This window comes from Budorcas taxicolor, chromosome 19 (genome assembly GCF_023091745.1).
Source record: "Budorcas taxicolor isolate Tak-1 chromosome 19, Takin1.1, whole genome shotgun sequence".
In the NCBI taxonomy this organism is placed as follows: domain Eukaryota; kingdom Metazoa; phylum Chordata; class Mammalia; order Artiodactyla; family Bovidae; genus Budorcas; species Budorcas taxicolor.
In genome coordinates this window covers 34,515,133-34,540,266 of record NC_068928.1, presented here as the reverse complement: position 1 = coordinate 34,540,266, position 25,134 = coordinate 34,515,133, and the positions used below count along the sequence as shown (strand labels likewise).

The 25,134-nt window shown below is 57.6% G+C and overlaps 1 protein-coding gene across 2 annotated transcripts in view; it reads right to left on the bottom strand.

The window, feature by feature from the left end:
* PEMT (phosphatidylethanolamine N-methyltransferase) overlaps positions 1-25,134 on the bottom strand; it is a 35,455-nt gene that overhangs the window by 6,827 nt on the left and 3,494 nt on the right. Inside the window, exons 1-3 of one of the 2 annotated variants that reach the window (XM_052658217.1) lie at positions 23,083-23,101; positions 18,999-19,106; positions 1,059-1,174 (exon numbers count right to left, since the gene is read on the bottom strand). In XM_052658217.1, coding sequence (XP_052514177.1) covers positions 1,059-1,174; positions 18,999-19,091 — 209 coding nt within the window. In that variant the 5' untranslated portion in view covers positions 19,092-19,106; positions 23,083-23,101. Of the gene's footprint in view, positions 1-1,058; positions 1,175-18,998; positions 19,107-23,082; positions 23,102-25,134 lie in introns of those variants that run through there. The other variant, XM_052658219.1, reaches the window with a different exon arrangement.

The window sequence follows — 25,134 nt, the reverse complement described above, 5'->3', positions numbered from 1 at the left end:
TTCTCTGCCCCCAAATTCCCTGGGTGGTTAGTTCGTCTGGGGGGAAAGCCATAGCCAGAAGGTTGACAGTGACGCAGGGAGAGGGGCTGGGCCTGGGTCTCTCCTCTGCCAGGCCCTCTCAAGGGCCCAGGACACGACACGTCCTGCCAGCGCCAGCTTTGTGGTAGGATGGGAGGGATAGCAGCTTGTCTATAGACCTGCCTCTGCTGGCCTCTGCAGGCCAATGGGGGTTCAAGTCGGGGCCACATGGAGGACCCCGTCAGCCCTCCAGACAGATAGGCTATCACCTTGCCCTCTTCCCCTCTACTCCCCCCATGCCCACCTGGCCGCCCACCTTGGTGCAGCCCACCTGCAGGGTAGGATGGACCACCCAGCTCCACCCCATAGGAACAGTGGCAGGGCTGGGCCTGGGGTCTTGGGTTTTTTACCCCTACATGGTGGACTCAGGAGGCCAAGAATACACAAGAAGTAGAAACAGCACATTGTTGAAGGGAAACAGGCAGCAGGTCCCGTCTCCTGAGATGCGATGTTTCAGGAGCTTTAAATGCCCCCGTGGTGACAGCCAGCGAGAAGGGGCCATGCGGGATGCTCTGCGCTCACTCATTCATTCATTCACTCGCTCACCTGTTCAAAAGGGCCAGAGTGCCTCCAAAAGCTCCCGCACTGGGCTGCCCACCAGGTGGGGCTGTTTGGGTCTACCCCCCCATACCCCTCCATAAGCTGAGTTTTCAGAGTAACTGGGGGAGGAAGGAGGTGTGCAGCAGCCAACCCCATTGTGGAGGAGTCCACCGAGCTGGCCTAGCAGCCCTGCCCCCCACCCAGGTCACTGCTCGCTGTGTGGGGCCACCTCTCCAGGTGGAGCCCAAGTGGGGGTTTCCCTGAGCCAGCAGAGCCAGTGCGGGAGATGGGCTCAGAGCAGCCCCGGCCTAGTCCCCCCCTCCCCCCGCCCCACCCGGCCCCTTGCGTAGGCTCCAGGCGCCTCCCACCTCTTCCCTGGTGGGGGTGGGGCGGGGCCTGGAGTGGGGTGGGGGGTAGCGGGGGAGGGGAGGGGTCCTTACCAGTGGGAGCGCAGGACGTTCAAGAGCAGGATGGCCCCACCCAGGGTGTAACAGGCCAGGCGGGGGGACCCGAAGGCCTTGCTCAGCTTTCGGGTCTTGTGTTCCCATCTCGCAACCTACGTGCAGAGAGAGCAGTTGAGACCCAAGGGGCCCTTGTTGGGGGGGTGGAGTGGGGGGGGTCACATGGTGGAGGGGTCATGCAGGGGCAGGGTACGGGGAAGGGTCCTGGCCCACCTCCACGGTGGCGCGGGGACGACCTGTGCAAACAGAACACAAAGTCCTTCTGGAAGTGGCTGAACACTGAAGCAGGAGGAGGCCAGGAGACTCGGGGGCAGCTGAGCCCCTCGGCCCTGAGCAGCTCGGCTCCCCCACCCAGGGTCCGGAAAACATTCGGAATCACACACGCCACGCCATGGACGTGGGGTCTGGGACCGTGGAGGGGAGAGAGTCTGGGAGGAGCCCAGCGCCACCCCCTCCCACTGGACACGCCCACTGTCCCAGACCCTTGACTCTACACTCCCTGAGCTTTCACTTTTTAGCCACAGAAACCTTTTATTTTTCCAAACTCGTCAGGCCCAGACTCTCTCCCTTCTGGAGCTAATGGTGGAGCAAAGTGGGAGGGGGCTCCCCAGGGGCCCTCCTGCCTCTACTGTCCCCAATCCCCTTGCTTGTTGCTCTGGCATGAAAACCAGCTGGCTGACTCACTCTCAGTCGGGAGGGCATCTGGAAGGTCAGTTTTCAGGACAGGAACCTGCACATGGTTCCTTCTGGGGGCCTGGGGGACCATCCCCCTCCAGAGTAGCTGGACCAAGGTGGGGTCCACTGAGGGGTGACGAGAGGTCCTCGTAGGGTAAAGTGTCCTCGGCCAGAGGAAGCAGCCTGTGTTCACACATGGACCCCAGGCTCAAGCTACAAGGATGGATAGGACTTCCACACTGTTCCAAGAACCCAGGGATGTCAAGATTCCAACAGTAAAAATCACACCAACATCAACTCAGCACCTGACAATTTTAAGTGTTTTCACCTGAGCTCACTTAACACTCAAAACCAGCCTGGGGTGGGTGGGGTGAGATCCATTTATATGTGGGGAAGCCAGGGCTCCTCAGGAGTGACCAGAAGGGCCACCCAGCCGTAAGAGGAGAATCTGAGTGGCTCCTCAGCTCCTCGCCTAGTACCCTTTCTGTCTGAGGGGCTCAGCTGTTCTTCAAAAATGCTATCTTTGGCACAAAACCTTGTTTCTGGTGTGGTATGTCAAGATGCAGATTTAAAGGCCATTAATTTTTTTTTCCTGTTGATGAGGTAATGCTTTCAAAATCAGCCATGGAGTCACGTCCTCACCCCTCCTGCAGGCCAGTGGGAGGACCACAGACCCAGGCCGCCACTTGTCCCCCACACTCGGGGACCACCAGGTGCGGTGGGACCAAGCGTGTTCCTTGCTCTGCTTCTCAGAGCTGCCCCCCCGCCACTGAATGGGACCCTTGAACAGAGTGGGGTGCATTATCACAAAGATGTAATCACCCAAAGCCAGACACCCTACTAGACAAGTGACCCACTCCTCCCCGAATAGATGACATAGAGGAAAGTGAGGGGCTCAGGAGTCACCTCCACCAAGTGCAATGCCCACCGAGTGCAACGTGCAGACCTCATTTGGATCCTGATGCATACACACCAACTGGAACAAGACAGTTTTGACACAATCGAGAAAAACTGAACATGCACTGAGTATTGAGTGACATTTATTACTGCTGTCCTTTCTACTTCTAGCCAAGAAGGATGGTATTTACCCACTCACCTGAAACACACACACACACAAAACAGACAAACATATAAGGGCTTTCCAAACACTGGACATGAAGGAGGGAAGGATACTGATTTAAGCCTCACCCCATTAATAAAAACATTAAATGCTTATGGCCAAACATCTCAATTAAAAGGCAGAGATTGTCAGACTGGATAAAAAATGATCCAATTGCATGCTGACTACACAAAATACACTTTACTTATAAAGATTCAAACCAGCTAACCACAACAGGCTGGCACAATAGTCACTCTAACACTGGTGGAAAGGAGGCTGAGTGGTTTTATAAATTTTAGACAAAGTAGATTTCAGAGCAAACATTATTACCAAGATAGAGAAGATTGTTTCACAATTAACCAAGAAGACATAACATCCTAAACATTCATGCACTTGATGCCAGAGCTTACAGTCCATGAAGTAAAACCAATAAATCTGCAAAACAGAAATAGTTACTTCAATACCCCTCTCTCAGTACTGATAAAACAGGTAAGGATAAAGATTTGAATACTGTCAACCAACTCGGTATACCGACGTTTATAAAAGACCTCACTCAACAACAACAAGTGCGCACAGGACGTTTACCAAGAGACCACATTCCGGGAAGTAAAACAAGTCACGGTAGAGTTCCACATCACACAACATGTGTTTTCTGACCACAATGGAGTTAATCGGAAATTAATAACAGAAAAAGCTCTCTGAAAAAATCCCCAAACATCTGGAAACCAAGTAACACATTTCCCAAAAAACCAACTCCTGGGGGAAAGGAGAAATGGAAAAGGAAACAAGAAGGATTTTGAATTGAGTGAAAATGAAAGCACAACATACCAACGTCTGTGGGATGCTGCGGCTTGGGAGGGTTTATGGCACTGAACACCCACAGGAGAGAGAAGGAAGGTCCCAGTCACTGGTCTCAGCTCCCACAAGAAACTAGAGAAAGGAGAGAAAATGAAACCCATGTAAGTAGGAGAAAGTGTGGAGTGGAAATCGATGATAGAAAATAGGAAAACACTAGAGAAAAATCAGTGAAACCAAGCACTGTTTCTCTAAAACCTCTACTTAGACTGAGCAAGAAAAAAAAGACACAGATTCTCAACATCAAGACTAGAGTCTACAGACATTAAAAGGGCAAAAAAGGATACATGAAAAACTTTACACCGGCAAATTTGACCAAAGCTTGTGCAGGAAATGAAGCAGAGCGTTCAACCGGCATACACTACATTCATCCACGTATTTTGACATAGAGTCAAAAATCTTCACAAAAGAAAGTTCCAGGTCCAGAGGGCTTCACTGGTGAATCCTACCAAACATTTAAGGAAGAAATAATCCCAATTATGTACAAACTGTTCCCAAAAATTGAAAAGGAAGGAACACTCCCCAAATCACTCCATGAAGCCAGCATTACCAGATACCAAAACATCACAAAAAAACTAGAGAAAAAGACCCTTCCCGAACAAAACGCAAAAATTCTAGACAAAACATTAACGAATCAGCCAATGGAATCCACAATATACTAAAAGGATAATACATCACACAACCAAGTGAGGTTTATACCAGGAGTGAAAAGTTGGTTTAACATTTGAAAACCAATCAGTGTAATTCACCATATAAACAAACTACACAAGAAGAATATACTATGATCGCCTTAAGAGACGCAAAAGAACATTTGACAAAAATCCAACATACCTTCCTGACAGAAAGTCAGCGCGGGAGGTGTGATAGGGGACACCCTTGTCTGAACGCAAGGCACCTGTGAAAACCCAGCCGCTGACATCACCCTAGATGCTCCCATAGACCAGGAAGACCTCATGTCCACTGAAACACGTACGACCCGCAACCACCTACACAAACTGATGAAATTGACAGACAGTGCAGGGTGTGCACCCCGAAAACTGAAGCTTTGCTAAGAACTTGAGAAAAGACCTCAATAAACGAAGAGGGACTTCCCTGGCGGCCCAGTGGTTAAGATTTCTCCTTTCAAAGCAAGGGATGTGGGTTTGATCCCCAGTCAGGGAGCTAAGATCACACAAGCCTCGAGACCAAAAAAACAAAACATAAAACAGAAGCGATTCTGTAACAAATTCAATAAAGACTCTATAAACGGTCCACATCAAAAAAAAATCTTAAAAAAAATAGAGTGTCCGTGGGTCTGGAAGCTTAACATTAGTAAAAAGTCTATTCTCCTTGATTGGTCAATAGATTCAACTTACCCCAATCAAAATCCTAACAGGCTTTTTGCTGCAGATTGACAGACTGGTTCTAAAATTCTCACAGAAATGCAAAGCACTCAGAATAGCCAAAACAAATGAAAAAGAAGAACAGAGGTGGACCAACTCAGCAGATTTTGAGCCATGTTATAAAGCGACTGGGATCAGGACTGTGGTGTTGGTGCAAAGGCAGACACACGGACCATCGGAACAGAGTCCTGAAGTAGGACCACGTGTGTTGGGTTAACTGATGTGTGACCACGTGCGAGGGCGATTAGTTCAGAGGGCAGAGGGTAACAGTGCTGGACGTCACACACAGAACCCGTAACTCAGACCACATACACAAATGAACACAAGCAGGTTAAAAGTCTGAAGATGAAACCTGAAACTACAAAACTTCTAGAGGAAAACATTCTAGAAAATTCGTAGAGTCTGAGTTATGTAGCGACGTCTTAGACACACAGGACTTGCAGAGGAGATGTGATGAACGAACTTGAGGGAGGGGCCGGGGCTGCTATCATGCTACCCTGGGGCAGTGAGCTGCCCTCCACCTCCCACTGCAGGGTCCGGGGTGGGGTGGTCTGGAGGCTCTCAACTGGCAAATTCCTCAGAGGACCGCTCGGCTGTGAGGCCCCAACGGCAGCCCACCCTGTCTGACCCACCCTCCCTGGACGTACGACGGGGCCAGTGCTGGAGACACCCCACCTATGCCCACCTGGAGGCAGCAGGTAAGACCCCCAGCACCCCCACAAGAAAGCTAGTCACATCCTCAGTAGGCCATGTGGTGGCTGCATGGCCCAAGAGCCCCAGGCCCGGCAGGGCCGCGCATCCCAACGACACGGTCTTTGCTAAAGCAACCCAAAATCCTAACAGGCTTTTGGTGCAAATTGACAGAGTGGTTCTAAAATTCTCTTTGCCTGTTTTTAAGTTTTACATAATCAATACACTAAACAGGGAGACTTCTTACTGAGAGGGGTCCTCGGGGATTCACCTAAATGAGCAGGTTTTCCTCCTGCACTTACAGTGTTTGAATGACACAGCATTTTAGGATCTCTTTAAAATTTTAAATGAAACAAGGCCCACCGGTATGAAGCCACTGGGAAAACAGCCAAGGGGCAAGTGGCTCTTCAACTATTAACCAAACAGAGCAAAACCCAAGCTTCCCTCTCTGATCAATATTTACATGGACTTCAGCCCCCAGCAAGGAAATTTGGCCGTGTTGGCGACAGCTGGGTGGCTGTGTGGGTATGTGGGTTCAATAAGCAGCTGGCTGGGCCTCCCTCGGCATAGGCGGGCTGGGTGGGACACACCACTGACACCATCACTAACATCAACGTCAGTGTCAGCCCAGCACGAGCACCTCCGGCCAGGAGGCTTCTTTCTTTTTTTTTCTGAGATAAGAGTAGTTTATTTTAGAAGAAGAGACTCTTTCAGGGCAGATTTAGAGGTAAAGTAAAATTCACTGAGGCAGAGGACACTTCCATTGCACTGGGAAATTCCCCTCAACCTACCCCCGCCCCTGCCCACCAGCCTCTGCTCTGGTTTCTGCCCTGTCCAGCCTTCTCCAGCGCCTGTCCACATGGAAGTCGCCTTTTGCAGCCGCCCTCCCTCAGCTACCAGATCATCCAGGGTGCTGTGTGTGGATGGACCTCAGCTGGCTCCACAGCCCCGGCCGGGGCCCTACAGCACACATGGCTGCGGGGCTGGAGGAAAGCCAGGCTTCAGTGGCCTGGGGGCCTGTGCCCACCACCCACCCCTTGCTGTGCAACCCCAGGAGGGTGGGCAGGAGACCCTCAGGGGGTGCTTCCCACAGTCCACAGCCCGAGGCTCAGAGCAGTGGGGGCAGGACTCCTGCCGACAGACAGCGAGGAGCCGAGGCGTGGGGCATGAAGATCCCCTCCCGAGACTGGAGAGCAACACAGAAAGGAAAGGGGTGAGGGGTCCAGGGCAGAGGCGGCCAGTGGGGCCACAGGCAGGGTACAGGAGGGTTCCGGGGAGGGTGCAGGGAAGGGGAGAGAAGGCCCCAGAGATCAACAGCTATGTGTCCATGTTCCAGGGGAGACCTCAGTGTTCAGAGATAGGAGTGACAGAGCGGGGCTGTGCCCAGGTCTACAGAGAGGCCTGCTTGTGAGCCCCCTGCCCAGAGAGGATGGGCCTGTGCCCAGTGCTGCCTACGAGAAGGTGCTATGGGGCTAGCGAAGCCCCCCAGGGACTATCAGAAGATCAGTGCTGAGCCCGAGGGTGCAGCTAATCCTCTTATCCCCCAGGGCCAGCGCTGCACTGAGCAAAGTGCTTTGCCTAATTGTGTTTCTCACAGTTAATCCAGGAGAGAGGCAGGTCTCCATGGACTGAAGTGACACAGCCTGAGGAGGCCCGGCTTGCAGGGAGGCGGCCAGCTCAGGCCACCAAGGGCACTCACCCCGCCGGGGCCCTCATCCCGGCTCACTTCCAGGACGCACATGGCCAGGCGTCGGGCTGGGAGGCGCCTGTCTCTTGGCCACCACTGGCCTCCCTGAGTGAGCTGGCCAAGGCAGGGTCGCATGCTTGGTGGGACTGTCTTTCGAGGAAGAAAGGCAGGAGCATGGCCTGAACCTTTCAGCAGGGACGGCATCCCTTCTGGCACCGGGTGTGAGCGGGACGAGCCGGGCCTGGAACCCTCACTTTCCTGAGGTCATCAGGGGCACAGGTTGAGGCCTCCGGGCTGGCCTGGTGGTGCCATCCGTCGGGGATGCAGCCCCGTCTGGGGTTCCTGACGCCAGGAGGGCTTGGGGACAGGGTGCTGCTCCTCCTGACTGCCTCCCCTCTGAGGCTGGCCTCCTGCTGCCTCTAAGTGGGTTCATCAAACCCAGCATGGTCCCCAGAACAGCAGGGTAGCCACCGAGTCAGAGTTTGAACTTCCACCAGACGCCTGGGGTTGTGGAGGAGCGTTGTGCTGTTCCAGGACAGGTGGGGGCCCAGAAGTCATTGACCACTGACTCAGCTCCTCCATAGCCAGCTCTGGGCCCCTTGGGGCACACTCACCGCCCTGCTGACACTCAACTCCTCGGGTCCTAGCTGGTGTGTGAGCTCTCTCCACCCATGGGATGACCCCTGAAGGTTGCTGTCCTAGAAGCAGTCATGGCATCACATACCCCTGGGGCTGGCTGGAGGCAGACAGCAAAACCAAGCTCCTGCTTTCCTTGATGCCTGAGCTTGACCACACACGGCACTCTCCAGGGGACCCTAGCAGTGGTCAGGCACTTGTATTAACAAGCTCACAGATGGAGATCCCCCTTTGAGGGGTCCCAGGAATGCCTTCCCGGGAGAGGTCGGCACCTCTCACAGGACACAGCACCAGCTGTGAGCAGCACCAGCCAGGGACCATCTCAGTCCCTGCCACCGCCCGCCAGGAAAGCGCTTCAGTCTACACACACAGGAGCAGCGGCACAGAGAGGTTGAGTGGCCCACCAAAAGCCATACAGCTGGGAAGTGGGAAAGCCCACCCTTGAACCCAGAGCCTGTTTCTAACCACTAAGCCCCTGGGCCTCCTGGCTACCTCTTGCCCAGGCATCCCCCACCCCTGATTTGCTGGTTCTGAGCCCCACTTCCTGGGGGGCAGGCTGGCGGCCCATCAGCCCTCTCCCATCAGACCAGGAATTTGCCCATGTGAAGCCAGGGACAGGGGAGGGGCGGGGACGCACCCCACTGCTCTGCAGAAGCCTTCAGTGTTTCCATCATGGGAGCTTGAAATGCTGGTGGGAGTGAGGACAGGCGCACTCGTGGCAGAGGTGACAACCCTGAGCTCCTTCCTGAGCCATCCTGGCCCCAGCCCTCAGCCTCACCGGGCATTTCCCAGTCATGAGGGCCACGGCACCCCAGCTTCCTGAGGGCTGCTGGTCGCCGGGCCCCCAAACAGCCCCACCCTGCAGAGCTGAACTGGTCCTGGGTACTTCAGGCAGGCTGGCCATAACCAAGACAGAGCCCAGCCACGTGGGTCAACCCCAGGCACCTCAACCCATGCAAGAGGCCTCAGGCCCCGTGTCCCTGACATCCATCTGCCCAGACACCATGGCTTCCTGCCCGTTTCTGCCACCTGGAGGGGCTACCCCCACCCTTTGCATGCTATCGGCCATGACGGAGGCTCTCCTCGGGCAGCCTCTCCACCTTGTCCTGCAAACTGGGTCCCGGCCTCGCTGTGTGCAGACTCCCCACCGCAGGGTCTGGACAGCCTCTCCTGTCCCCCGTCTCCAGGGTGAGCTGTGACTCAGCTACTCGTTCCAGAACACAGAACAAGCCCTGCTTTTGCTTCCAAACTTTGCTCACGATGTTCCCTCTCCTGATAATGAGGCTGTGCTGAGGCAGGAGACGTCCTCAGCTTTGGAGACGTGGGGACAGCAACTGTGCAAGGTGTCCTGGGACCTGGGTGACGCGGGCTGCTTTCTGTTCCGAGGATGTAAATTTTGCCAATTAAAAGCAATGTTCCTTCTGCCTCCCATCCTCAGGGGTCTCTACCCTGTCCCCTCCATCCCTGGGCCCACATGCTGTACCTTGCTCCCCCCCGGGACATCTTCTGAACCTGAGTCTTTCCAGAGGCAACACCCCCCCCAAGCAGCCTGGAAGCCACAAGGAGCCACTTCGGCCTCCCTGAGCCTCCTGGGCATCCTGTGTGTGGACACGGGCTGAATCCCCAACCCGCTAAGAGCTCACATCCGTGGCCACTTCTGCATGTGCAGGAGCCCAGTTGGAGCCACAAGGGGGACGGAGGGCAGTGATGGTGTCGGCAAGAGTGTGTCACTCAGCCCGGGCTTGGCAGGAGCCCACAGGGCTGGTGCCGCCCAGCAGCCTAGAACCCACCAACTCACTGAGCACTCATTCAAATGAGCTGGGGCCCTGGCAGGTACAGTGGGACTTTCTGAGCAGAAGCAGATGAAGCTGTATGCACATGGCCAGGCTGGGGACGGTGGGCGTGACAGACTGTGTCACACACAGTCTTGCTGGCCACCAGCCTCTGGCCGGGGACCAGCACAAAGATGCTGGGAACCAGGGGAGCCCAGGGAGGGGGACCCCACTGTTCACCCCAGGTGGGGTGGGAATCAACACCACCTTGGTCACCCCTGGGGTTCAGCTGTAACAGGGGAAGAGGGGCTGCCGTAACAGGGGAAGAGGGGCTGCCATCCCAGGGGAGGGCTGTAGCCTGCGGCTTACGACCCAGGGCCTCCACCAAGTCCCAGAGCTCCTGAAAACTGCCAGGCTCCGGTACTGACAGGTGCGCCCGGGCTCTCACAGCTGCTATAGCACTGAGCTGGGGTCATGCCCTCTGCCACATGCCTAGCCCGGCCCTGGCCACATGTTCTTTCTTCTCCTTTTAAAGGACAGGAACAAGGTGGCCGGCGGCTGGGCCTCTGCACAAGTCTACATGATCTCAGGGCTGAGCCTGGTGACCCCCTGAGGCTGGGGAGCCCGCGGTTCCTCAAGGGCCGGAGCTGAGCACCCCTCCTGCTGCGCCTGCTGCCAGAGGGGCCTGGCCTCCTTGGGGCAGAGACTCAGGACAGTTAATCCAGCACCCAGGGGCACCAGAGGGAAGTGTTTACAGAGTAGCCCAGGCCAGGGCAGGCTCCCAGCAGCTGCTGGGCACTGAGGCGACCAGGGGAGTGTGGTCTCTGCCCTCGGGACCTCCAGTGTGCGCAGGCATGCCAAGGATGTGATCACCTTGGATGAGAACAGGTGCTGGGAGGAAGAATAATTTGGCATGGGGGGGCAAGGCGAGGCCTCCCTGGCAGGTGACCCTCACTGGAGGCCTAAGGGCTGAAAAGGAGGTCGACACAGTGCAGAGAAAAGGGTCCTGCAGCAGGAGCAGGTAGCCTGCCATGCTCCGGGGTGCTGTCCTGCCCAGACCAGCAAGCCCCATCCAGCTGGCCAGGCCATGTGTGGCCTCAGTGCAGGGTAGACAGAGTGGGCCGGGGTTCCGCTCTACACCTCGGACATGGTATTTGGCAGGTAAGGTGTCTTTATCAGGAAGAGCCAGAGGTGCTAGGAGAGCCAGGCAGTCTCAGCAACAAGGGACATCACACAACCAGAGGAGACAGCAGAGCAGAGGAGCCAGAGACAGAGGGAAATTCCTACCCCAGACGCAGCAGGTCAGAAGGGCAAACACGGGGGCCAAGAGGGGGAACCCATGACGGCCAGGCCCATCGGCACCACCCCACCTCACTGGGACCACAGCTAATCAGGCCCTGCCATCCACAGACCAGACTTGGGAGCTGCCTGTGTCCAGTGGGGAGCAAGTACGAGGCCTGGAGCTTCGACGGGAGGGGAACCCATGGTGGAAGATTCAAGAGGCATTGAGAAGGACAAGGAGTCATCATGCCTGTGACCCCCAGAGGCCCAGAGGCCCCACGGTCAGTGGGCAAAGGTGTGGACACAGGCCTCGAAGATGGGCAGGAGGCCCATCAAGCAGTGGACGTAGAGGTGGCACTGGCCACACACGTGCCCAATCTATGACGTGTCCAGAGGTCTCCCTGACCCGGCGCTGGGTCCAGCTCTGCAGTGACCGCAACCTAGCCTTTTACTCTGGACTCAAGTAAGTTTCTGTTAAAGTGGCAGAGACAGAATGGGGGTCCCCATGTCCAGCTACTGGCCCCCTCCCCACGAAGCTGTCGCCCCCCAGACCCCCTGCCCACTTGTTACAACTGCAGCTAAGAAAATCCACCCCTTCCTTGGGAAGAAGCTGTGTTTTCCCACTGGGCCTTAGCGCTGCGAGGCAGCACGTCCTGGTCACGGCCATGGACCGCCTGGGCCTGAGTCCTTCCAGAGGCTGTGGAGACACAGCAGCGGCTTCCCCCCCCCACGCCACCCCCAGCAGAGAAGCACAGAGAGGCTTCATCCTGACGGAAACCCAATCCCCTTCACAGAGCTGTGCGAATGGGGACAGTCTCTCCTCGCTGGGTACAGCCTGGGTCAAAATACTGTGTTCTGGGCTAGCTAATCTTCCCCCTCCAGCAGGGCAGGAACATGCCTGGGACCTGGGCGGGGGGTAGTGACCACGGCTCTGTGTCCCCGAGGACACATGAGACAGAATACGGAACAGTATGGTCCCGCCCGCAGCACGCTCTCTCCAGCAAGAGGCTGCATGGCCTCCTGAGGGGCTCAGAGACTCCTGCGGCACCTGAGGGTCAAGGATCATGCGCAAGCCACCTGGCCGATTGGCCTCCATTCAGCCTCGGGACACAGGGCCTGGGCCTCCCGGCCATCTTCCCCATCAGAGCCTTGCCGCCCGGGGCCTGGAGCTGCCAGGTCCCCGAAGTGGATCCTGGATGTAAGCAGATAAGCAGGACGAGCATATTTGCTCTAGAGCTGTTTATGGGCTGAGTCTGAGACTGGGTGCTCATCCGCTGGTGAAGCCCAGTGAGCTGAGGATAGCACGTCCCCACAAGGGGCTGAGAGAGCGAAGAGGCCTCTGCCGTGGAGGGTCATGGGAACAGGGCCCAACACTTAGGAAACCCCAACACAGGCCAGTTCCCACGACTGCTCTGAGGTCAGCGTCCCCCAATTTTCTGAAGGAGACAATGAGGGGCCTACTGGGCCTGCCACGGGAGCAGGAGGCATCTCAATGCACCCGAGCCTTGATGCAGAGCACGGCCAGAGCTGGGGGCAGGGGACAGACAGCCATTCTCACCATCCACCATCTGCAGACCTTGGGCCATGAGCCATGCGTGTGCGTGGCCAACATTTAAACTTTCAACATACTGAATTCAGAGAGACCAAGAAAAAGAGACCGTCCTCCCCTCCCCCGGGGGAGGGGCAGACAGCAGGGACCCCAGGGGAGCTGGAGCTGAAAGATCCTACATCTTCAAGGCCAAAGAGACGGGGGTCACGTGCTTTTCCCGGGTGAACCCCCCCTGGGGAACGATGACTACTGCTTCCAGTGGACACGGCTGCACTTCACACACAACTCTAAGGAGCCCCAGACAGCAGGTGAGAGGCAGGCCAGGAGGGAGGTGCTGGCAGCAGACGTCAGCAGGTGAGGGGTCAGAACCACTGGATGAGCCCAGGGCCTGCCTCCCAGCCTGCTCACCCCCTGCCCTGTGCCCCGTCCTCTTGAGCCCCTGGGCTCCCAAGGAGAGCAGGGCCGGGCGACCTAAGTGCTTCCCTGACCAGTTTGGGCAAATATTGCCCGAAGCAGGTTCCTCCCAGAAGGTGCTGGCCAAACCTGCCTTGTCTACCCAGTGACTTGCCCTCCAGCAATGGAGGCCATGGCCCACCCGCTGGCCAGTCCCTCTCTGTGTCTCCATCGAGCTCCGCTCAGGAGGGGCCCCGAGAGAGAAGCTCTGCTCCTGTCCACTCCCCCGCCACGGAGGCCACTGGTGGTGCCTCCTCCACCCTGGGGAACGTGCTGGCTTCACAGCTAACAAGGGGTGAGGCCGGGCTGTCCTTGTTCCCTCTCTAATTCTCCTGCTGTTCTGACATGCACACTCAAGGTCTAAAATTAGGCCATTGGATCTCACACCTGACTTTCTGAGCTCCCGGGGAAGGCGGGGGTGTCAGCGCTGATCCAGAAAGGTGTCAAATCTGCATCAGGAACAACATCTTCTGGACACGCTGCTCCGTCCGCCAGGTAGCTAGCTGGCTGCCTGCCTGTATGCCACAGCCCTCGGGGTCCCAGCCCCCCGATCACCATTTGCACAATTTCAAACATGAGGGTACCTGGCAGGCAGGGGTATAAAAAGGCTGTGAGGTCCCCGCCGCGTCCTCGAACCAAGTGCTGAGACACCCTATAGGCCACGCTCAGACCTGGGCCAGAGAACCAGGGTCAGGGGTCCAACTAAGCCCCAGATGGGAAGACCTGGCCAGTGCGCTCTGCCCGAAACCTGGCGCCAGGCTGCCGTCAGGGCTCAGCTGCCGGAGGGCTGAGCCCACGATGGAACACCCTCTCACTGCCATCGGGGTTCGTTTTGGAGGGACCCCGAGGTGCTCCCAGCAGGGCCCTGCCCCTGCCTGTCGCATCCATGGGGCCGCCTCAGGGAGGTCACGGTCCTGCCAGCCGAGAAACCTGGTGCTTTCGACCACACCTGCCCTCTCCCCATGCCTGCTTCTCAGAAAGCAGCTCGTGCAGGTGTTTGGCTGTCGGTACAAGGAGACAGCTTCAGGCGGTCAGGACCCTTCACCTCCGCTACCAGCCGACCTGTGAGACCTGGCCAGTCCCTTGGCAGCAGCCTCACAGTCAGGGCTGACCCTTTCACGCTTCCCGCCCTGCCTCCAAGCCACCTGCTAGGCACTGATGTGGCATCCAAGTGTGGCTGACAATGGAGTGACTATCCCAGAACCTGTCCCGAGCTGAGCCGCAAGTGGAGCCCTGTCACTGCAGTATAGCACCATTGCCCGGGCAGCCCAGCCACAAGAGTGACCAGGAGAGGCCAACAGAGAGTGCCAGGTGGCTGGAGAGGAGGAGGGGTGGCAGCTGCCAGCCAGCTGCAAGCAAACTTCTAGTCCCAACCTCGAGTCCCTGACAACTGTGCCTGTTTTACAGATGAGAAAAACCAAAATTTGGCTCAGAGAAGCCAAAATTCCCACCCAGGTCCAGGTCAGGGGACCACAGCAGCAGGACAGGCCACTGTGCTCAGAGGCCCATGCCCCTCCCTGGGCTGGTGAGACAGTCAGGGAGGACTTAGGGGGCAGAGGCACAGCTGCACTTGGCTTCTGGGGCCAAGCAGCCAAGGATGGGCCCAAGGTCACTGGAGCCGTCCTGCCCCTGGCACCCCTCCCAGGTGGCTGCCTCTCAAGGCCACCCCACAGAGAGCCCACACACTGTCAGAGCGGGGTGCACCCCAGCCCAGTAGGTGCACCCTAAGCTGCAGGGGGTAGGGCTAGGGCTGCAAGGCTGGACCCCCGACAGGGACCAGGAGGGCCTCTCCTGCCAGCAGGGCCCCTGGTCCTGCCCCAGCTGGGCCAGCCAGCCTGCCACTCAGGGCTACGTCTGTGTCTGCACCGGGCAGGCCCTCCTGGGGGAGGGCTGGGGAAGAAGGGGGGCCTAGGGAGGAGAGGGCCGGGGAGGAGGGGATAACACACAGGAGCAGCAGCCCTGGCTGTCAGGTTCGGCTCTGTTCTCACAGCTGTGTGACCTGGGCAGGTCAAGCAACCTCTCTGGTCCTTAGCTGTCACTTCTGAAAAAACCTGGGGTGGACCCACCCATCCCCCCCAGGAATCTGCACATCAAATCCCTTTGGGGAGGTGGTGACAACAATGTTTGGTCCCAGGATGGCCATCAGTGAGTACATCTGCCCCCAGTGCCCCCAGTCTCTGTCCCGCCCACCTCACTGCAGAGCAGCCCCCTGACCCCCCACCCAAGGCAGCTGGGGACATTGAGAGCAATTGGCTGACCCCTGCCCACCACCTCGCCCGGGACCCGCAGGACAAAGCTGGACTCTACAGAGCCGAGAGCAGAGGGAATGGGCAGGAGCACTCTGCCTGCACCCTCTTCTCCCATGCTCCCCAATGCTGAGCAGCACTCGTGCCTGACACCCCGAGAGAGGACAGGGAAAGCTGAGTTCAGGCAGATTCACCTCTGTCCCCACCGGGGACAAGGGTGGGTCTGCCCCGAGGAAGGTGGGTCCCAGAGGCAGCGAGGACAGGCCCAGCCCCGGGGTGACCCCCCACCAGCTCATCATCTCCCAAGGCAGCCCCGCTCCCTGCAAAGCTGGTCGTGGGCACAGGGACTGTCCTCCAAGACTGGTTGGAACCTCAGACAACAAGCATGGGATTTGGACAAATTTAGTCTAGGAAGCTTTGCAGCCCCAGTCCCACCCTCCCCTGATGCCCCGGACGCATCAGGTGGCCTGGTTCTCCATCCCGCTCTGCCCAGGACTCTGGGTCCGGCCCCTCCCCTCTCATGACCTCTGTCCCCTGGAGCCCACACTCCAAGGCCAATGCCTCTTTGGAGAAACTACAGGGATCTCAGGTCCAGAAACACAATGTGCCCAGGGGCCTTCCCTGAGGTGCCCTGGGCATCGAGTCCCAGGGTCTTCAGGCTGGGCCTTGACCGCTTCCCACCCTAGCCCCCGAGGCTCAGGGAGCCAGGGTAGGGCCAGGAGGCGGGATCAGAGGAAACGTGGCAAGAACAGGCTCCCACGGCTGCTCCTCCTGGCCAAGCGTGGCCCAGGCTTCCAGACCCTTCACACCCATTCCCCTCTCCTGCTGCCTGGCAGCCACCCTGGAGGCGAGCTGGACAAAGGCCACCCCTTGCCCCAGCACTCTCCAGACCTCAGATGATACAGCTGAGGCCCAGGCCAGAGCAAGTGGGCAGTAAATAGAGACAAACCCCACGCCTCGGACATTTTTCCTGAATCTCAGATGGCGTCAGAGGAGGACCAGGGAATAGTGCAAAGTCAACAACACAGCCAGGCTGGCACTGTAGGTCAGCGGGAGGACCTACTACTCACCCCAAATGGAGAAACGACCTGGCTGGCCTCCGGCCCCCAGGCCACTCAGGGCTCACCCACAACAACTTACTGGTCCAGGCCCTGCCCTTAGCTCCCAGGAGCCCTCGGTCTAAGGGGGGGGTGGGGTGAAACACAAACTCACAAGGATCAGGACCCACAGACGTCTGCTGGGGCCAGGGCTCAGGGAGGGCTGGTGGGAGAGGGGAGGCCCTTCTCGGAGGGAGCAGACCCTGCAAAAGCAGGGGGGTAGGGGGCATGCAAGGACACCCAGGGGGTATGTGTCATCAAACCGCCCCTCCATGCAGCAGGGACCCCAGAGATAACCCACTAGCCCCCCACACCTGTCCTACCAAATCAACACAAGCTTGGATGCAAATGCCGCCCCACTGCCCACCACCATCTCCAGCTGTGAAGCACCCCAGAGGAGGCGCTTTGTCTATCCCCATGCCCCGGCAGGACTGAGAGGAAACTCAGGCTGCACCCCTGGACCGTCAGGACCCTGGGGGAGGAAAAGCCCAATCAGCTGGGGTCTCGCTGGGACTCCCTCCTCGCTCCCTTGCCCGCCACATGGTCTGGGCACCTGGCGAGCTACCTGGTACCATACGTACCAGTTAGGGTTAGGGTTAGGGTATGCTTTAATGCTGCCCTGCTCAGACCCCTAGACTCTAAAGTTAGCCCAGCTGCTGCCCGCTGCCCCACACAGCTCTCCCTTCAGGGCTCGGGCCATGGGGCAGGCAGGGCTGCTTGCATGTCCTAAGAAGCCCACACACATACACATGGCACAGCCAGGCCAGAGGAGCAAGTGTGGGGCCTGGTGACACCGGGCTGACCGTCCCCACTGGGAGCCTAGGCAAGACAACCCCTAGCTCTGCAAAAATCCAGCTCGGCGTAGAGCCCAGTGCGTGCACAGCCATGCCCTCGGAGTGAGACTCTGAGCCAGACGGGAGCAAGGGTGTCAGACAGCCTGTCCACACCCAGCCCAGCTCCCTGTGCTCACATGTGCACACGCATGTACAGCCACGTGTGCACCTCTCACACACATCTCAGTGCTGCCTGAAACACAACCAGGGTGCAGGCCAGCACTAAGGGTCCTTCCTCAGGACGGCCGGCCTGTCCACCTCCCTACCCACCCCTGCCTGGCTCCTCCGGAAGCTCAGTCCAACCAAGGAGCCCCGACCCCACTGGCTGCCTGCCTCCAGGACAACTCCGGACACCAGCTTCTGTGTAACTGCTCACTGGTTTCAGGCTTTTGGCCCCTAGATCTGGGGGAGAGCGTCCCTGCTGTTCTGGACTACCCAGCCTGTGGTCACGTGTCAGGGAAACCAGCAGGGCATGTGGAAAAGGACACAAATGCTTCCCCTCAAGGAGACCAGTCTGTCAGGATGGAGGGACAGCATGTTGATCAGGGCGCATGTCCCTCCCCTCAAGGAGACCAGTGTGTCTGTCAGGAGGGACGGCAGGTTGACCAGGGCGTGTCCCTCCCCTCAAGGAGACCAGTCTGTCAGGATGGGAGGGACGGCACGTTGACCAGGGCATGTCTCTCCCCTCAAGGAGACCACTCTGTCTGTCGGGAGGGACGGCAGGTTGACCAGGGCGTGTCCCTCCCCTCAAGGAGACCAGTCTGTCAGGACAGAGGGACGGCACGTTGATCACGCATGTCCCTCCCCTCAAGGAGACCACTCTGTTGGGAGGGACAGCACACTGGCTGTGGCCTCTTTGTGATGAGCAGCCCCACCCCCACCCTGCTCCCACCAGATGAAGTGAAGACCTAACTGGTCAACCAAATGCAAATATGTCCTGTTCTGCCCCGGGGACCGAGCGGCTACCTGAGATGAAGAAAGCTTGGAACAGCGTGTGCCAACGCCCTGGAGGTGAGCATAAGGCGTCCACAGCTCTGCCAGCCGGCGCCTTGGGGGTGGCCTCTCCCCAACCCCCAAGATGCTGCTGCAGACAGCAGACCAGAGGCCCCCAAAGCTTCCCTTCATCCTGCCGGGGAGAGGCGTCTCCCAGAAGGGCTGGCAGAGGGATGGCCCAGAGCCCACTGTGCAAGGCCCCATGCCCACAGATGACCTGGCGGGGGTCTGCCACCCAGTTCACTTGCTGTGGGTTCCTTCCTGCTCCCCATTGCCTGTCAGCCCAGGGGCTGCAGACCACTCTGAGGGAAGCCGCATTTTGGAAAAGTGACCATGGCTACAGAGCACATCTGGTGCTGGGGTGGGAGATTCACAAGACGATGGCTTTGTTGCACACGTAGCAGGAGGGGAGCCAACCCCAGCCAAGACCTTCCAACTCACCCACTGGAACAGCACGGCCCCCCCAGGCATGCAGGGCAGCCCTGGGCTGTCTGCTAAAGCCAAGATGTGGCAGGACCCCAAGGGGAGGGGCGTCCTCCCCGGGTGCCGACCTTGGCAGGGAAGCAGGAGGATGCTCCCACGCTGACCAGAGACAGATGGGGAGGGAAGAGCTGCCAGTCTGTCCGTCCGTCCACCTGTCTGTCCGTGCAGCCCGCCCTGGGTGCACTTACCACATTCCAGAAGAGCGGATTGAAGACAATGGCAAGGACGGCAGCCACAAAGTGGGGTTCCGAGAGGTCCACGTAGCCAAGCAGCCGGGTCATAATGCAGAGGTCTGCCTGAAGGGACAGAGTGACGTCAGTGGGAGACGGGCCTGCCCCACCTGGCCCCGCCTGGCCAACACCAAAGAGAAGGCAAGCCCAGAGCTCAGAAGCAAAGTTACCCTCCGGGAACAGGCCAGCAGGCTCTGGTGCGTCCAAGTCCGGCAAAAGTTACTACAGTGTAATCTCATAAATCTGAAGATAAAAAGCAAAACCCAGCCAGCCGTGTTGTGCCTGTTGGAGGGCGGTGGGGCCACAGTGGAAGCCAGGGAGAAAATCAGTGACTCTGAAGGTGAGTATCCAGCACCTTGTAGGGCAGCGACCCCACTAGGGTAACCAGGACCCTGCGGAGGTGTTTAGAGCCAACCCGAGGGGCCGACACCTGTGTGAAGATGCTCAGCATCTGAGGACCAGATGAAAAGAACAGCAGTGGCTTTTCCCACCTGCTGGACTGCGCTCCTGAATGTTGGTGGGGGGTCCCCAACCCCAGGCACCAGCCCCAGGAACATACACATGTGCGCATGGCTGCTCCTATTGGCACGCATGCAACATGTGTGCATCACAGGAGCTTGGGAAAACCAGATGCACCATTCCCAAGGCAACTAGAGAATTTAAACAGACCAGGTCTGTGCCAACCTGCCTTGATTTCAAACACACATCAAATGGACAAGGAAGCTGCAGCACCTCAGAGCCCTAGTGCATTTTCAGGAACTACCACCACACAGCTGAGCACCCCTCCTGTGCCTGGGCTGGGTCTCTCCCACCTTCTCCCTGTCCACCCTCTGGCCACTCACTCTTTGTGGCCCCCACCCACTCCACGCTGGTAGCCCTCCGCAGCTATGACAACCAAAAACGGCTCCAGACACGGCCCAGACATCCCTGCGGACAGAACTGAGATCTGCCCCCTACCTGCCTCTGGGGACAAGGAGGAGACAGCCAGATGCTTCCAGCACTGAGTTCCTTCTTTAAAAAGGATGAGACACCACTGACATTCTGAGTGCTAAGTCACTGCATCACTCTCTGTTTTTCTTTTTAGAGATCTATGGTACCTCTCCACATGTAGTTCATTTCAGTTCAGTCACTCAGTCATGTCTGACTCTTTGTGACCCCATGGACTGCAGCACACCAGGCTTCCCTGTCCATCACCAACTCGTGGAGCTTACTCAAACTCATGTCCATCACGTCAGTGATGCCATCCAACCATCACATCCTCTGTTGTCCCCTTCTCTTCCCGTCTTCAATCTTTCCCAGCATCAGGGTCTTTTTCAATGAGTTGGTTCTTCACATCAGGTGGCCAAAGTATTGGAGTTTCAGCTTCAGCATCAGTCCTTGCAGTGAATATTCAGGACTGATTTCCTTTAGGATGGACTGGTTGGATCTCCTTGCAGTCCAAGGGATTCTCAAGAGTCTTCTCCAACACCACAGTTCAAAAGCATCAATTCTCTGGTGTTCAGCTGTCTTTATAGTCGAACTCTCAGTCTGTACATGACCACTGGAAAAACCGTAGCCTTGACTAGATGGACCTTTGTTGGCAAAGTAATGTCTGTGCTTTTTAATATGCTATCTAGGTTGGTCATAGCTTTTCTTCCAGGGAGCAAGCGTCTTTTAATATCATGGCTGCAGTCTCCATCTGCAGCGATTTTGGAACCCAAGAAAATAAAGTTTCTTACTGTTTCCATTGTTCCACCATCTATTTGCCGTGAAGTGATGGAACCGGATGCCACGATCTTAGTTTTTTGAGTGCTGAGTTTTAAGCCAAGTTTGTCCCTCTCCTCTTTCACTCTTATCAAGAGGCTCTTTAGTTCACATGCAATCCACAATAAAAATAAGCCTCAACTGGGAAGAAAGTCAGGACCATGGGGGTTCTGGCCTTTCCTATAATATCACCTGCAATGGCGTTTGCACTTCGTTTCTCTCAGAGACACATTTCATTCTTTTGGAAAATGTTTGTCTCAGGCCACCGAGCCCTGCAGACACTCCACAGGTGACCACTCCCAGCATGGCTCGGCCCACCATGCCACTGAGCATGGCTGTGAAAGATTCAGGAATGTCTCAGAGCTCAGATGCTGGCATGTCCTTCCCACGTGGCCTCCTCTGCCTGTCAGTTGGCAGGGACCAGGGAAAAGCCAGACTCAGTTGACCGCCCAAGACAGGAGAAAAGCTGAGCCAAGAACCAGAGGTGCATGGTTGTGGGAATGCTGGGCGCACTGGCCCAGGCCAGGGCCACGGAAGCACAGGTGCAGGATACAGAGGATGGTCAAGCCACCTCAGCAACCATGGGGAGCAAGGCTGGACACAGGACCCTGCCTGGATGGGCCACAGCGAGGCACCCTGTACGCTGCCACCCTTTCGGCTAGCCCCCCACCCCCGCAACCAGGTGGCTGCCAAGGTGTGGAAGCCCCTAGGAAGGACAGGCTGCAGCCTGAGGGAGACCCCACCAGCCCCAAAGCCTTGAGGAGTGGCTGAGGAGTGGTTAAGCATGTCTGACTGTGAGGCTCCGCCCACTGAAATGCTGTCTGTGGGGGGGGAGGTGGGAGGGCGGGAAGGACCAGAGTCCTGCTTGGGTCCTGCTTAGCCAGCACCAGCCCCCTCTGTGAAAGCAGACCCTCGCAGCCAGGGGGCCTCACTGGCCCCAGTGCTCCTCCTGCTCACCCTGCCTCACTGCCAGCTCCCTCCTCTCACAGCAAGTCTTCTCTGGTGGTGCCCCCATCATCCTCCTGCTCAAAACTCTGCCAAGTGTCCCAGTGCCCCCAGGAAGGGGCTGGCTCCCAAGCCTCACTTCCTGCCACACCAGCACCCATGCCTCCCCACCCAGCCCAACATCTCTGATGGATTTCCCTCCACCAGTCTTACCTGCCATTCTTCCTGCCACCCGCACCCACAAACAGCGTGTTCTGAACCTTTTCAAATGCCTTCTGAAATACCCCCTGTCCCTCAAACTCTTTTCATCCCTCAAGACCCAGTGAGAGCATGTCCGGTACCCTCGCCCATGGCCCCCTCCTGTGTCTTCTGTGTGTACCCCATCTGTCCCTGTCCCTGTCATCTGTCCCTGTTTGGTGATGGTTCCTCCAGATGAGGGGCCATTTCTTCCCCATCTCTGTATCATCGCCTGGCACAGAGTGTTTGTTGGGTGAATGGTGGCCCCTGTTTCTTCATCAGTAAAACACACGGTGGTAAGGGAATATCTCAGCTGCCTGTGCTCCAGGGACTTCAACCCCCTCCCTCTGACTTCAGAGCGAGACAGGAAGCAGCCCAGGTAGCGTGAGTGGGCCCTGCAGGGAGCAGCCCTGAGCCTGCAGACCCCTCTGCTTCTGAGGCCAGAGATGCACCAGCTGCCCAGAAGCTGTGCTTCCTAAGTATGTATTTTTCTGGCGACTCTTAAGCTGAGAAATCAAGCAATGTTCTCAAACCTTGACCGGGGGTGCGGGTGTAGTCCTCAGTTCCTTAGAAACCCAGGGGTGGAACCTACTCAGGGTGGATCAGTCTCCCGTCCACAGGGGGGCAGAGCTGGGGGGGCAGCCATGTGCAATGAAGAGCCCAGGGATGTACGGGAGTCTGAGCTCTGACCTGAGCCATATTCGATCACATTCACCAACTCCGTGAACCATACTTCCCGCTAATGGCCCCCAGGCCCGGCCTGTCCTCTGAATCACCATGTCTGGCTTAGGGCCAGCACACAAAACGTGCTTCTCAACATGTTTATGACAGCGACAACTCCCATGGGAGCTTCTGTGGCATTTCTGCAGACAAGGGTGTCATTGTCAGCAGATGCCATTTTAAGGAGTTCCTCTGAACCGGAAGAATCCGGAGCCTCCAGCTTGGCGACCGTGTCCATGGGGAGACCAACGCCCCCAACTGCCAGGGCCCGCAGGTGGCGGCGGACTGTTCCCACTCAGCAGAGGAGAGTCAAAAACCCTTCCCTGCAGCCGTGCCAGCAACCCTGGGACTCAATGTGTCCACCCTGACACCCATCACATTTTATGGGGAAACTCACAGAGGTTGCCGGCGGGTCAGATCCTCCAGGCCCCACCACTCACACAGCCTCAGCCCCTGTCACTTTTCACCACCAGCCAGCAGACACCTGTACAAGGATAGGAAACCCCACAGTCCCATAGAAGCCCTGTGTCCTCAGGCTGTGCCTCGTGCCCCACAAGTGACCCTGGGCTGGCAGGGCCAGAAGGAAAGAGGGCAAAGGGTCAAGTGTGAGGCCTGCCCACGTGGGGAGCAGGTGCAGATGGTGGCCAGGGGCTTGAGGTCACCCAGCCTCTGGCTAGTGAGCAGGAAGAAGCCAGCACGCAGTCCAGTGGCTGCCTGGAGGGCGCAGAGGGGTCTTTTGGGGTGATGGAGCCTGGGTGGTCAGGGGTACATGAGAACTCTCCATCTGGGCAGACATCACTACGTGAATCACACCTCAGGAAAGTCAGCAGGGGAACTGGGAACTGGCCCTCTTTCCCCAAAGGGCCCAGGGAGAGACGTGGTCCTCCTGCCAGGTTTCAGGTATTTACATTTAGCAGACACAGAGCACCCACAGGAGGCACCACTCTGAGGGGACTCTGCCAGCTAAGCCGCTGCAGCAAGACCAACATGCATCTCCTGATGCATCAGTGCTCACGCCTCACCTCAGGCAGTCACTCAGCAGCACCAGCCCTGTTGTCATGCCTGCTCGGAGACAAGCAAGCCAGGGGCTCGCAGAGGCCAGGTCAACCAGCCCTTCCAGATTCCAGATTCCACATTCCAGATTCCAGGTTCAGGCACTGGGGCAAAGGTAAGTTCTGAACATTCCCTAGGGGGCCAGACAAGTGAGCAGAAGAAAGACACTGGCTGAGGCCACCGGAAGCCGACATCCAGCCAGGTCCCCCCCAACCCCCTGTTAGGACCATGGCCCCTACCCAGGTCCCAGGGCCCTCATCACCTGGGAAGCATCTGGTCACCTTGAAGGGGGATTTGCGTTGCCCAGAGAGGGGCGTGCGGAGCAGAGAATGACGAACAGGCTAGGCGGCAGCAGAGGGGCCCCTCCTGGCTTCAGGCTCTGAGGCCGGCAGGTCCCTTTCGGGCTGCTGTCACCTCCGTGACGCAAGGAGGCCCTCCCTCCAAAACCCCGTCAGACAGGAGCAGAGCAGGTGGGTCCCCAATGCTGCCCCCAGAACTCTGCACCCCACCCCAGGCCACCTCAGCTATGGGAAGGGTCCCCCCACCTTACTAAAGCCGTGGAAGTCCTGGCCCTCTGCTCTTGGTAACTCTAACGATGCAGCCCCTGCAGTTCCAAGGTCACGGGCTGCAGGGTCCCGGCGCTGGAACGCAAAGGAGATGCTCCGCCTACCGTACCCCAGCAGCGCTCCGTGAGGGGCTCAGAGGCTGGACCATACCGCTTGCCATGCGAGGGGTACACAGACGTGGCGGGTCAACAGCACCCGGGTCACATTGTGACATCCAAACAAACAGCAGGGGCCCAGGAGTCAAAGTCACATCGACCGCAGGTGGGACCCACGTACCGCTCAGCACAGAGGGCGGGGGACAGGCTGGGGACAGTGTGTCGGCCTCCAGCAGGACCCTCCATCTCAGGGCAACTCAGGAGACATTTACCAGGAAACCAGTGCTGTGAGCCCCACACTAGCACAGACACACGAAGGAGGGCCACAAAGTTCTGTACTAAGGCAGCCATGACCTTGATCGTGGCACCAGGCACAGAAGGTCTCCAGGCAGCAGACAATCCAGGCTGGGGGCTCCCTCCCACCCTCCAGAAGGACCAGAGGGGGCCTCTGTGACCTCCTCCCCTGGGGGGGATAAGCGGGGGAAACAGGTGCAACCTTGTCTTTTCTAATGAGTCAGTTCTTCGCATCAGGTGGCCAAAGTATTGGAGTTTCAGCTTCAGCATCAGTCCTTCTAACGAATATTCAGGACTGATTTCCTTTACGATTGACTGGTTTGATCTCCTTGCTGTCCAAGGGGCTCTCAAGAGTCTTCCTCAACACCACAGTTCAAAGGCATCAATACTTTAGCACTCAGCTTTCTTAATGGTCCAACTCTCACATCCGTATATGACTAC